Source organism: Mirounga leonina, unplaced genomic scaffold (assembly GCF_011800145.1).
Source record: "Mirounga leonina isolate KUSES-001 unplaced genomic scaffold, KU_Mleo_1.0 Mir_201, whole genome shotgun sequence".
Lineage (NCBI taxonomy): Eukaryota > Metazoa > Chordata > Mammalia > Carnivora > Phocidae > Mirounga > Mirounga leonina.
In genome coordinates, this window is record NW_023270504.1 from 12,220,610 (window position 1) to 12,235,185 (window position 14,576).

The following is a 14,576-nucleotide window of genomic DNA, read 5'->3' on the forward strand; positions in this document are numbered from 1 at the left end:
GCACCTGGGTGGCTCAGTCGTTAAGTGTCTGCCTTCGGCTCAGGTCATGGTCCCAGGGTCCTGGGATCGAGCCCCACATCGGGCTCTCTGCTAGGTGGGAAGCCTGCTTCTCCCTCTCCCACTCCCCCTGCTTGTGTTCCCTCTCTCTCTGTGTCTCTCTCTGTCAAATAAATAAAAAAAAATCTTTAAAAAAAAAAATAAAATCATGAATAGATGTTGAATTCTATTAAAGATTTTTTTTTGCATCCATTGGGACAATTAGATTTCCATTAATGTGCTGAATTAATTGGTTGATTTTTCAAATGATAAAGTAACCATGAATTCCTGGGCTATGTTACACATGGTCATGATATATTATCCATGCTATATATTGCTAGATTTTGTTTGCCAAGTTTTTTTAGATCTATGTTGTGAAGAATATTGGTCTGTTATTTTCTTGTAATATCTTTGTCAGTTTTTCATATGCTGGGTTATACTGGCTTTTTAAAATGAATTGGAAAGTGTTCCCTATTTCTCTATTTTCTGAAAAACATTGTGTGCAGTTAATTCTATTTCTTCCTTAAATGTTGAATAGAATTTATCAGTGAAATCATCTGGGCCTTTTAACAAAATGAGGATTTTAAATTTAAACTTATTTCTTTATTAGACACAGACTCTTCAGAGTATGTCTTATTATGTCAGTTTTGGTAAGTTACAGGTTTCAAGAAATTTTCCCTTTCATCTAAGTTTTTTTTATTTATTGTCATAAAGTTGTTCAAGGTATTCCCCAATTATCTTTCTTAAGTATGCAGGATATGTGGGGATAATTCTTTCATTCCTAATACTGGTAATTTATGATTTCCTTCTTTTCTTGATCCGTCTAGCTGGGGACTTAGTAATTTTCTTATCTTTTTAAAAAAATCAACTTTGTGTGCTTACGTTTGTTAATTTTCTCAATTATTCATTTTCTCTTTCACTGCTTTCTACTCTTATCTCTATCATTTTCATCCTTTTATTTATTTTGTTCATTGTTCTTCTTTCCCTAGCTTTTTTTTTTTTAAAGATTTTTTATTTATTTATTTGAGACAGAGAGAATGAGATACAGAGAGCATGAGAGGGAGGAGGGTCAGAGGGAGAAGCAGACTCCCTGCCGAGCAGGGAGCCCGATGCGGGACTCGATCCCGGGACTCCAGGATCATGACCTGAGCCGAAGGCAGTCGCTTAACCAACTGAGCCACCCAGGCGCCCTTTCCCTAGCTTTTAAGATACAAACTTAGATCATTGTTTTTGGATCTGTCTTTTTTTCTAAAATAAATATTTAAAGCCATAAATTTTCCTTAAAGTATTGTTCTAGTTGTAATCTTTAAAATTTTAGTATATACTATTTTTATTATAATTTAGTTCAAATACTTTCTAATTTCCCTAGTGATTTCCTTTTTAACATGCAGTTAATTAGAACTGTGTTGTTTAACTTCCAAGTATTTGGAGACTTCTGGATATCTAATTGTGTAGAAAGTCTCGAAGTTTACCTTCATAGTCTCTGTCCCTGGTGTTCACAACCTGTATAATCCTCTACCCTTGAATGTGAGTGGGACATGTGACTTGTTTCTAGCCAATAGAGTATGGCAAAGATGAAGACACCAAATCAGGTGAGCTTCTATTGAGACTGCAGCCCCACTCAATGCCTGGCTTTGGCAGTCTGGTGAGACCCTGAAGCAGAGAACCCAACTGATCCATGCCTAGACTCTTGATCCATGGAAACTGTAAGATAATAAATGTGTTTTGGTATAAGTTGCTAAACCTGTCATAATTTGCTAGCAGCAATAGAAGATCAATACACTTATTGTTCTTTTTTGTTTCTTGTTTTTGTTTTTTAAATTTAATTAATTTATTTAAAAGTTTTAATCTTTATTATTCATTTATTCATTTGTTTATTTTTATTTTTTATTTAAATTCAATTAGCCAATGTATATCATTGTTTTTGATATAATGTTCTTGTTCTTGATTTTTAATTTATTTTCATTGTGAACTGAGAACACACTTCATATGATTCCTTTAATTTATTTTTTCTTGTTTTCTGAGTATATGTCCTATGCTAGTACCATGTGCACTAACAAGAATGTATATTCTGAAGGTGTTTGGGTATTTGGGTGTATTTTTATAATATTAAATATTATATAGCCTTGTAAATATCAAACAGCTCAAAGTGGTTGATAGCGTTCAGATCTTCTAAATCTTTATTATGGAAATGTGTATTTTTTTATTATTGTGTCTCTAAAAAATTGACCCTTTGTCATTATTAAGAATTTTCAAAATTTCTGATAATACTCTTTTTTTTCAAGTTTTTATTTAAATTCCAGTTAGTTAACATACAGTGTAGTATTAGTTTCAAGTCTACAATTTAGTGATTCAACACTTACATACATCAGCCAGTGCTCATCACAAGTGCACTCCTTAATCCCCCCACCCAACTCCCCTCTGGTAACCATCAGTTTGTTCTCTATCGTTAAGAGTCTGTTTCTTGGCTTGCCTCTCTCTCTCTCTTCATTTTCCCTTTGCTCATTTGTTTTATTTCTTAAATTACACATATGAGTGAAATCATATGGTATTTGTCTTTCTCTGACTGACCTATTTCGCATAGCATAATACTCTCTAGCTCCATCCATATCATTGCAAATAGCAAGATTTCATTCTTTTTTTGTGGCTGAGTAATATTCCATTGTGTGTGTGTGTGTGTGTGTGTACCACACCTTCTTTATCCATTCATCAATTGATGGACACTTGGGCTGTTTCCGTAATTTGGTTATTGTAGATAATGCTGCTATAAACATCGGGGTCCATGTATCCCTTTGGATTAGTATCTTTGATGATAATATTCTTTGTTTTAAAGTCCACTTTATTTGATACTAATGTAGCCTTTCCAGATTTCTTGTGTTTACTGTTTTCATTGTATATTTTTTTCTATCTACTTACTTTCAATCTGTTTCTTTATATGTAAGATGAATATCTTTTTTAAAAGATTTTATTTATTTGAGAGAGAGAGAGTGTGTAAGCATGGGGAGGGGCAAAGGGAAAGGGAGAGAGAGAATCTTAAGCAGACTCTGTGCTGAGCACAGAGCCCAATGTGGGCCTCTATCCCAGGACTCCAAGATCTTGACCTGAGCCAAAATCAAGAGTCAGACGCTGAACAAACTAAGCCACCCAGGTGCCCCAAGATAAATCTCTTTAGGTAGCATGTAGTTGCATGTAGTTTGGTCTTTTTTTTTTTTTTTTTCTAAATCTATTCTGACATTTTCTATTTTATGCTAGAACAAGATAGATGATGAGCTTATATGCCAAAGTTTCAGTTCTTTTTCACTAAGGAGGCTGTGGCCACCTTTAAACTTCAGTAACTTCAATAAGTTTTGTACAATGGATTGTCTCATATGTGTTTCAGATTTCTTCTTTCTCATCCCATATTAATTTGTACTGACCTTTATTCAAAGTTTGAAGTATACTGGACCTTTGATTTCTAATAAAGTGTCTGTGTCCATCTCATATTTGTTGTGAAAGGATGGCTGTGGTTAGGAGATGGTATAGATCCTTACCTTTCTCATCCCACTGCATAAAGTCTGGCTTTGTTCTGTAGGATCATTGTTCTTCTCTTCATTTTGTGGAGGCATGTGGTGTTTTAAGCCATTTGGGTGAGAAGAGTTAGTTACTACTTGAATGTTGATCTGTAAAGCAGAAACCCTATTATATAGCTAATGTGCATTCTGTAATAATTCCAGGGTAATACCATTAGACATACCCCTGAAAGCTGCAATACACCTATTGGACAGATCACGCAGAAAACAACTTGGGAATTCTTCATATAATATAATCAGGGCTTCTTAAAATAATAAAAACAAGACCAGGAGATAGAATCAGTTTTAAAGTCAACAAAATTACACATAAGTTCTGGGTAGGTTATTCCTATTTACATGTCTTTTTACATCTACCCATCTATTACAGAGTCGAGGCACTAGCATTTTAAAGTCATTACTACACCTTCAGTTCAAAACTCCCAAAAGTGCCCTCGGGCATATATGTTGTTTTCTTAAAAAATAAAATTAAGTGGAAATAAAATATTTAAAATTATCTTTGTTATTAAAAAGCATTATATTTATATTGAAACTTCAGTGAAGTTAAACATCAGGGAAAGATTGCATCTTTTTCCTTTTCCTTTTTATTTTTCCAGCCCTATTCCTGTATTGGGTGATGGCCTTTATTACAAAAACCATAAAATTGGTCAAGTACTGGCAGTCTGGTTGGGGAGTATCAGACTTGCGTTTCTGCATCACTGGCATGATGGTCATCTTGAATGGACTCCTCATGGCTGTGGAGATCAATGTAATTCGGATCAGAGTAGGTATCTAATCATTTTTTAAAAAAGATTTTATTTATTCATTTGACAGAGACAGAGACAGCGAGAGAGGGAACACAAGCAGGGGGAGTGGGAGAGGGAGAAGCAGGCTTCCCGCTGAGCAGGGAGCCCGATGCGGGGCTCGATCCCAGGACCCTGGAATCATGACCTAAGCTGAAGGCAGACACTTAATGACTGAGCCACCCAGGTGCCACCGTATCTAATCATTTTTGTTTAATTACTGGAATTCAAGACCCCAATATTAAAGATTATAGTCAGCCAGAAATCATTAGTATTCAAGAGAATGAGCAAATGTATAACCTCTATGTGTATAAAAGTTGAACTAATCACTAAGTTTCAGGCCATTAGTGTTCCAGAAATCTCAGTATGACCCTAAAATCTATTTATTCATTTGTGCATATTGATTGAGCAATTGTTATGTGCCAAACATTATGCTCAGCTCATATTATAGACGAAATTGTTTTCATCAGGAAATTCCATCATCCATGATTTGTCCCAAGCACACCCATATTAAGCAAACTACTGTATTCCTAGAAATTTCAAAATGAAAAGAAGATAATACGTTTGCTCATTTCACTGATGAAGAAACTTCTACAGAGATAACTAGCTATATCCAAAGCCACATAGTCAAGACTCTTGCCTGGTCTGTGATTACAAACTGTTGTGTTTTGCATCACAGAATGCTGTTATGTTGTGTGACATACTTGTGAATGATTTTTCAATATTCATTTTCTGCCAGAGCACTTTGACTTTGCTCTGAATGGCATGTCACAAGCTGTAAGGAAGAGTGGAGAACAGTTAGTGAACATCAGTCAAACCACAAATTATCAGAGAGTGACTCAATAATGGTGTCAACACATTTAAAAAATCTAAGTAATGTAAAAGTCTTCATTTAGTTGACCCTACGACAGGATATCATGAAAGACTGGTTCTTAGTAATAACTATCTTTTAAAGGGATAATCTGTTTTGTTTTTTTTTTTAGAATTGTCCTTAAGTGGATTAAACATAAAATTCTGGCATTTAACTAATTAATCTAGTCACAACAGAAGGGAAACATTTCAAAATATATTTCCAAAGAAATGTAAGAGGTATTAAAATATACATTTCGTCCCCTTGAAATGAAAATGTAGAAAAGGCTAAAATTTTATTTTAATATGTGGAAAAATAATTGGGTTAATTATTACTCTATGGAATTTTTCTTACTATAGAGGTATGTATTCTTCATGAATCCTCAGAAAGTAAAGCCTCCTGAAGACCTCCAGGATCTGGGTGTGAGATTTCTTCAACCATTCGTGAATTTATTGTCAAAAGCAACATACTGGTGGATGAACACACTTATCATATCTGCTCATAAAAAGCCTATTGATCTGAAAGCAATTGGAAAACTACCAATAGCAATGAGGGCGGTAACAAATTATGTTTGCCTGAAAGATGCATATGAAGAACAAAAGGTAATTTAGTATCTGTTTTTCATGTCCATAATTGTAGAAAATGGGTCTGTTAAGTATAAAGTTACTAAGCTTAAATATCTATGGTTAAGGAAGATCAGATTTTCTTCATATGTCTTTCCCAGTAATTTTGAGTCTTGTGAATTGGGCCACTGAGAATATACTAGAAGAGCCAATGAAATAAAGTTACATTGTGTTAATTGCCCAGTTCATACATGAAGAGGGATAGAGGGAACACTATTACCTTTTCTGGAACCAAGTGGAAGGTAAAAATCAAGCTCAACGATCATGTATATCTAATCCTTGTTACCATATGTTGTTAATAACTCGTGGAATTGTTAAGTGTTTTCAAGTATCTTGTCAATAATTTTGTTATATAAAGGTAAAATAAATCATATAATAACCACATTTAATAAACTAAAAAATCCCTAAATTAATTATTGACTAAAATTTGGACCCTGTGTTTCAAACTTGAGAAACTGAATTAAATAAAGTTATCTACCTATTCCATGTATTATCCTATATGTCTGTCAAAATTGGTTTCTTCTGGTACTTTCTTTGAGCAATTGCTTTAAAAGCCTTAAGGAGTCTTTAGATATTTTGAATTTGTCTTGTTATTATTCTATATAGTCATGTGTGCTCTCCACAGTGATAGATGTAATTGATATGGCAGTCATCTACTAATATTGTTGCAATTGAAATTATTAGTATTCACAACATTGGAAAGGGGTGGGGTAAGGTGAATCAGTTAGAGTTTTTGTCTGTTCTAAATCAAGACAACAAAGCATTTATGGTAAATGATGAAAATGACCTCAGTTTTGTGTCAAAACTGTGTCTTATGAAATTAATATTGCAGGAAATGGTTACTATAAATGAACCGGAGTCATCTCTTTGGTTTCACCTCTGGGAAAAGTATTGCATAATATTTTTGAAACTTCTTTGCTAATGTAAAGATTAACAATATAGCCTAAGCATAGTTTAAGTGTTCTGCGTACTCTTTATAATGCAGATCAGCTTGAACTTAGTGCATTAATGTCTTGCATTAATAAACTTTTAAAAATAATCAAATTATTCATCTAACAGGGAATCAAATATGAAACACAGTTGAATTCTATTCCATTGAGTTGGCTTCCCACAATGAAAAAACGTTACCCACCTCCTCTCTATGACTTAATTATGATGATTATTCAGGTCTTAAAATCCTTTCAACAAACCACTACAGATGTGTGAAGTCATGCGTTGGCTTAAACGTATAAACCATTCTTCAATTTTGCATCTCTTTGTCAAATAACTAGGCAACACAAGTCTAACACAACTTTAAACTGTACTGACTAATATTCATGGAGATAGGAAATACCTGGAAGAGAAACAATTTGAAGTTGGGATGATCTGTTTTGTTTAGCTTGTAGTAAAGTACCTTGTAGTATAATATCTTTAGCTTGTGATAAATATCTTGTGATCTAGTAACTCCAGAAATCTTGACTAGTCTTTTGATAAGCTTGATTTTTATACTTCACTATCTTCTTTTCCATACAATGGTATTTGGTAATATTCATGACAGATACACATGTTCCAAACAAAAAAAATTAAAATTAATTTGACTTTAAGAATTTTGGGTTATCCTTTGACAGCTAAAAGTAATGCAAAGTCTTTGAAAATCTGGCCTATTTACTCTTCATTCTATCCCATTAAAAGGTGTTCAGTAGCTACTGTTTGCATAGAATGCAAGGGACCATGGATTATGCATACTATACTAAAGGGACTCATTAACACTGACTTATAAACTTAAAATATCATCAGAAATATCAGAAGGAATTGCCATAGTTGCTGAGATTAATTGCTGTGCTAGCAGTTTTATTTTGGTTCATCTGTTTTGTTTTGTTTTGTTTTCTTTCAGAAAAAAGTAGCAGATCATCCAAACCGGACTCCATCTATATGGCTAGCAATGTACAGAGCTTTTGGACGACCAATTCTACTTAGTAGCACATTCCGTTATCTTGCAGACTTACTGGGTTTTGCTGGACCTCTCTGTATTTCTGGAATAGTTCAACGTGTGAATGAAACCCAGAATGGGACAAATAACACAACAGGAGTAAGTGTGTGGTGCTTTTGAAAGGAAGCATATTATTGGCAGATTTCATTGTAATTGTTCCTTTTTATTAATGCAGTTCTTTGAACGTTCAAACAGGCTTATTTACAAGAATTGAATGCATTTAAAGCAAATAAAACAATAATTTTCCTTGTAGTGAAAATCATGTGCTTATGTATTCACTGAATGGATCTGTTCAAAATTATTTCTCAGATTCAGAGCCTATAAACATTTAATGAGTATCTACTATGTGCCGAAGCCATGTTCAGAAATTTCACATTGATTATTTTCTTTGATCTTTTCAGCAACCCTTTGAAGAATTTTCATGCATGAGTGCATCAGGGGTGGCTGGGTCACTTTTTTGGAGGCCTGTGACCAATCACATTAGCAATGTGATTTGTACTATATACATTTTTCTTTTTTATACAATAAAAGTCATCACCCTGTTTCACAATGAACAGGGCAAGTCACATTATAATATTTTTATTAGATATTATGCTATTATTTGGGGGCTGTAGAGTATAAGATACTATATCTTTGCTGTTATAAATATGTAGTCTTTTATTCTGTATTCTTAAGAAAGTCTCAGCATGAATTTCCCAGTTTCTAAGAGCTGATTTCCCTAGGTTCACAGAAACTCTAGTCTAGATGCATCAGTTTTCCTTTTCTATTCCCTCAATCTGATTTGCTGTCCTTTTTTCTTCACCTGTTAAAATTTCATGCATTCTCAAAGCCTACACCAAATGCCACCTCCTCAGTAAAGCTTTTCTGATTGTTCTGATTGGAATTTGACTCTTCTTCGTGCTGTTCAACACATTGTTTATTTCACCTTGGCACTTGCTATAAATGTTCTTTATAATGAAGCAAGTTATTTATGGATATGCTTATCTTTCTAGGTGGTAAGCTCTTTAAACAGAAGGACTGCGAACTGTTAATATTTATGTTCACAATGTGTAGCCTAGTCACTTGCGCATATTGGTGCTCAATTATTATGGAAGCAAACCAGATATTTTCACCATTGAATGCACTTTTGTGATGTTTTGTCCCTATTAGTCTGATTACAGTCCATACATTCCACATAGAATTTTTCTATCATCCCTCTCCCTTACACGTATTAACCACACGTTTTTCTGAGAAGGAACAGAACTTACATGTTTCTGTGCAACCCCATGGAAGAAGAGGAAGGGACCAGAAATAGAATTTGATGGATTTAAACCATAAAAAATGAAGATTTCCCAGATTGACTATGATTTAGTTATTTGAGTGTTACCTTTCCCTCACTTCTAACCAACAAGTTATCACATACTATTGTTATAAACAAAAAGCAATCAGTTTTGTATGTCCTTCTGATGACTTCAGTCATATTCCTACTCAATTTCATAAGTTGTGTTTTGTCACTGGAAGTGTCAACGTCAATAGCCACATTACATAGTTTATAATTTATAATTTATTTTGTTAATATAAATTAAGATAAATGAAAATTAGATTAAGTCAACTATATGGAATTATTTTAAATTAGCAAAGATATAGAAATTATATTTCTGTTTCAGTGGTCTTGCTGACCAACTATCAGTATTGTGGTTTTTACTTCTGAATTACAGTCTAAATTAACTTTGATCTTCAGTTACTGCTTCTCAGGATGGAATAATATATCTTTGCGGAAGATATACTCAATTTTTTAAAAAATTAAAATGTACCTTTTTTCTACAATCAGGCATTTCCAGCAATCTTAATGATCAATTTGGGATTTTATGCATTGAACTAGTTTGAATCTGTATCTGTGGACATGAGGAAAGGCCAAAATTGCCTTGTTGTGGCTCATTTCACTGCTGTTATAAAGACACTGAGTTTTTATATTTAAAAATCATGTATCATTTAATAGATGTGAACTATACACTGCCATATGAAAAGACCAGCTTTAATTTATGTCCTTTTCTTTTGGGGCAAGATTTCAGAAACCCTTTCATCAAAGGAATTTCTTGAAAATGCTTATGTACTAGCAGTTCTTCTTTTCTTGGCCCTTATCCTGCAAAGGACATTTTTGCAAGCTTCCTACTATGTAACCATAGAGACTGGCATTAACCTCCGTGGAGCTCTGCTGGTATGTACAAGCTTAGAATGATCTTTGTTTTTTGAAAATGCCTATATACCATCCGATGATAGAAGGGTAGTGGAGTCAATTTTATTTTTCATTCTGTTTTTTTTTTTTTTTTTAAGATTTTATTTATTTAGTTGACAGAGAGATACACAGCGAGAGAGGGAACACAAGCAGGGGGAGTGGGCGAGGGAGAAGCAGGCCTCCCGCTGAGCAGGGAGCCCGATATGGGGCCCGATTCCAGGACCCTGGGATCATGACCTGAGCTGAAGGCAGACGCTCAACGACTGAGCCACCCAGGCGCCCCTATTCTGTTTTTACTTTGATACTACAACTCCAACACTTCTAGAAGCTGTTTAATTAAAAAAACAGCTAATTTGTAAACCCACTGAATTTTTAAAACCTTTTGTAATAGTAAGAAAACTTTTGGGGCACCAGAGTGGCTCAGTCGATTAAGCATCTGACTCTTTAACCTCAGCTGAGGTCTTGATCTCAGGGTCGTGAGTTCAAGCCCTGGGATGGGCTCCACGCTGGGTGTGGAGCCTACTGAAAAAAAAAAAGAAAGAAAGAAAACTTTCTTTTATTTATCTCTGTTTCAGTTTGTTCTAGAGCTTATGTTTGAAATTGAATATGCATTTTGATTATATCACAAGAAAATAAGTTTGTATGTAATTGAGGACTGAAAGTATGCTAAAATGAAGATAGTGGTTGACTTAAGAAGATGGCATTCTAGGTTTTTCCCCCCCTTTTTCTCGAGGAAAATTTAAAATGTTATCTTTTCAATAAAAGTGAATAAACAGTGTTGATTAAGTGTAGAGCTTCAAGTACTTTTTTTGTTTTTATTTTTTGCAGGCCATGATATACAATAAAATCCTTAGGCTATCTACATCTAATTTATCCATGGGTGAGATGACCCTGGGACAGATCAATAACTTGGTTGCCATTGAAACCAATCAACTCATGTGGTTCTTGTTCCTGTGTCCCAATCTATGGGCAATGCCCGTTCAGGTAGATCAATATAAGTAATATTCTCATTTGCAGAGGAAACAAAACAAGAGGAGTATAAGGTATTTAGCTCAGTAAAGGGCAAACTTTTTGAATATGCTGATATTATACTGTTTTTATATAGAAGAAAGCAGAGTCTCAGAAATGCTCTGACATAGGTTAAGAAAGTGGGGTTTGGAATTCTGCTTAGGTTCAAATATCTGCTCTACCCTGTTTGCACGAGTGTTTAAATCCTCAAAACATTCGTTTCCTCAACTTTAAAATGGGAATGATAATAGTATCTGCCTCGTAGAACTGTTGGAATTGTCAAGACAAGTAAGTTAGTATGTGTAACACATTCAGCATAATGCTTAGCATTTCATGGGCATCCAGTATTTGTTAGTTGTTACTGTTATTGACCAAATTCAGTCAAGTCACAGAGCCAAGGCTTGACCCCTTTCATTTTAACAGACTCTCTTATAGCATTTCTAAAGTAGAACAATTGCTGTATTCCATCCCATAGTTTCAATAGCTGATGTATTATAAAATGTCAAACTTTATTAGGTGGTAGGAACACTAACAAGCTGGATGGAAATTTAGCTATTTTTTTTTTTAATGGAGAATAGCATTTTAGCAAAGATGCAGTTTTTTCCCCCCTAATTGGGTAAAAATAGCAAAAGAAACATTTTCAGTTCTTTCTTCTGTGTGATGTTGAATATTTTTGGTTACCTCGAGTTTGCATCCTATAGACAGAGCTTAAACTGTAGATCTTATTCAATCCAGTCTGTCACTTTTGTCCCTGTGTGCCACGTTTATTAAAATGCATACAATAATACAGAATATATGGTAGTTTTAAAATGTGTTTGCCTTTTTAGTTTTAAATGGAAATCCAAGTCAAATAAAAGTGTATATCATGCACAGTGCATGGCACAAGGAAAGATTTAAAATATGCTTGGTCTCATTTTACCAATATGTACTTATATACAGGTCAAGTAGGTGGCTGCCTACGTGATATAATTTAAAATGTACCAAAAATCCCAGGCTGCCTCTGAATGACTGCATCATGAGTGATGTTAAGGAAACTTTCATTTTGATTGGAATCCCTCAAAAGCCTAATTGGCTAGGCAGTAAATATGTGCACTTGCCTCCAGAAGGCCACTGTTAAGCTGTTATCATTGGCAAACACACAAAGATTAAATGCTTTAACTACATGGATATAGTTCATTAGCTGACATTTTTAGCCATGATAAACTGAGCTACTGGAGGAAAAAAAGTAGGGAGAGAGATTGCGGGGTCAAATCCTAAGTTTTTAAAGGAAGAAGAAGAAAGTGACAAACCAGAGAGGGTTGGCTTATGTGGCTCAGCCCTGGGTTTGGGGAAATAAATTTTAAAAGGGAAGTGAGGTGTGATGGAGGACCACCAACTTTAGCTTCCTCACAGTTTTAGTTAAGCTAAGCCTTCTTGTTGTCAAGTGACTTTTGGGGTCATTGAGGATGTGAGGAGCTCAGATTATTCCTTTAGCCTGCAAACAACCATCCAGCACTCACTTACATTATGGTGCTGCCTCTTGCTTTCCATCCTTCCTGACTGGAAAAGCTAGTAGAATTCCATGACAATACAGAATGTCAGTTACAGTGGGCGATAACATTTTCAAGAAAAATTTCATGTCCTTTTAAAAATGTGAAGACTGTCTTAGAAGGTCAGAAGCTTCGGGGGACCAGTCTGTAGCCTCATGCAGTAAATTGGTTTGACACCGGTTGTACAGATCATCAGACTAAAAATAAATTCCTACTACTTAGCTTTCCCCAAGTAAAACATAGGAAAACCCAACTGTTCTTCATTGAGTTGACTTCCAAATAAATGTATTTATTAATCAATTACTAATGAAGAAGTAGTACATTTCCACCAAAATATATTTCCTCTCATTGAGTGGTCCCCACACCCCTGTTCATTTTCCCTTTTCCGTATGTTTTCCTTTCTAGATCATAATGGGAGTGATTCTGCTCTATAATTTACTTGGATCAAGCGCATTGGTTGGTGCAGCCGTCATTGTACTCCTTGCGCCAATTCAGTACTTCATCGCTACAAAGTTGGCAGAGGCTCAGAAAAGCACTCTGGTAAGTTCACATCTTTTGGAAACTTGATTAGGAAAAATCTAGTAAGCTGTTTTATTTTTAAAATAATGGGAAATGAATACATACCACTCAGAATAATTTGGAAATTATCATATTTCATTTCAAATCTTAGGCAGCAAATGTGTATTTTCTGTGTTGCAAAAAAAACCACTATTTAAAAGTGGATTTGAAACATATGATTTGATGATCTTAGACTCAAAATACCGGAGGTACAATTCCTGATGTTTTTAAGTGCCATGAGGTGATGAGGCGTTGGATCTTCTTCTAGATCACTTGTCTAGAGAATATACCTAAGTGTATTTGAGCCCATTGGATGTTAATTATTGACATGGGACACATGGATCAAAGAACAAAGAAAGCATCAGGTTTGTTGCTTCTGAAGTTAAATTTCCCTCAAATTGAATCAAACCATGTGATGATCTATGGAGTTATACTCAAGTATTTTAGTGGTAGCTCTTCTGGCTGAATATGTTCGTGGTCAACTTGGCAAGCAAGAAAAAGCCCAATTATTAACCTTTCTGGCTTCAGCGTACCATGAAATCATTTTTTTGAGTAAAAATTGGCTTCTTTATTTATTTATTTTAAAGATTTTATTTATGTGACAGAGAGAACACAAGGAGAGGGAGAGAGAGGGAGAAGGAGGCTCCCTGCTGAGCAAGGAGCCCGATGTGGGACTCGATCCCAGGGCCCTGGGATCATGACCCAGGCCGAAGGCAGTCGCTTAACCGACTGAGCCACCCAGGTGTCCCAAGAATTGGCTTCTTTTATTTTTTTTATTTTTTTTGAAGATTTTATTTATTTATTTGAGACAGAGAGAATGAGATACAGAGAGCATGAGAGGGAGGAGGGTCAGAGGGAGAAGCAGACTCCCCGCCGAGCAAGGAGCCCGATGCGGGACTCGATCCAGGGACTCCAGGATCATGACCTGAGCCGAAGGCAGTCGCTTAACCAACTGAGCCACCCAGGTGCCCAAGAATTGGCTTCTTTTAAAGAAATATTTGCAAATAATAAAATTGTTGACCTCATGTTTAGAAATAAAGTTTGATTAAATATGAGCAAGGATGTCTGTAAATTAGGCATAAAATGTAGGAATGCTGCCACTGATGAAATTGTTCCCCAAGTCAGTTTCTGCTGTGACAAGCAAGTTGCCTGTCATGCAGGTGGTTTCCATCACTTGTTTTTCTGCTGCTCCAGGTGAGGCTACTCATTATTTTTTGTCTGAGCCATCTACCCCTCTTTACTTCAGGACGTGAATACAGAGAGGAATACAGAGTACTCCACTCTACAAAGTGGAGACATGACTATCCTCAAACATGTCTTTCATTGAGCTTGCCATACTGTATTCATTTACTCATGCAACAATCATTTGATAGGCATCTAAGACCCTGTAGAGACCAGAAGATGAATAAAACGCAAGCCATTTGCTACTTTTGCTTCCTC

The 14,576-nt window shown here is 35.2% G+C and overlaps 1 protein-coding gene across 10 annotated transcripts in view; it reads left to right on the top strand.

The window, feature by feature from the left end:
• The window catches only part of ABCC9 (ATP binding cassette subfamily C member 9), a 153,512-nt gene that overhangs the window by 35,267 nt on the left and 103,669 nt on the right, over window positions 1–14,576 (top strand). For 9 of the 10 annotated variants that reach the window (XM_035028090.1, XM_035028088.1, XM_035028086.1 and 6 more), the window contains 6 exons: window positions 4,199–4,365; window positions 5,594–5,836; window positions 7,731–7,925; window positions 9,871–10,023; window positions 10,870–11,025; window positions 12,984–13,118. In XM_035028090.1, the coding sequence (XP_034883981.1) occupies window positions 4,199–4,365; window positions 5,594–5,836; window positions 7,731–7,925; window positions 9,871–10,023; window positions 10,870–11,025; window positions 12,984–13,118 (1,049 nt within the window). The remainder of the gene's footprint in view (window positions 1–4,198; window positions 4,366–5,593; window positions 5,837–7,730; window positions 7,926–9,870; window positions 10,024–10,869; window positions 11,026–12,983; window positions 13,119–14,576) is intronic. The other variant, XM_035028092.1, reaches the window with a different exon arrangement.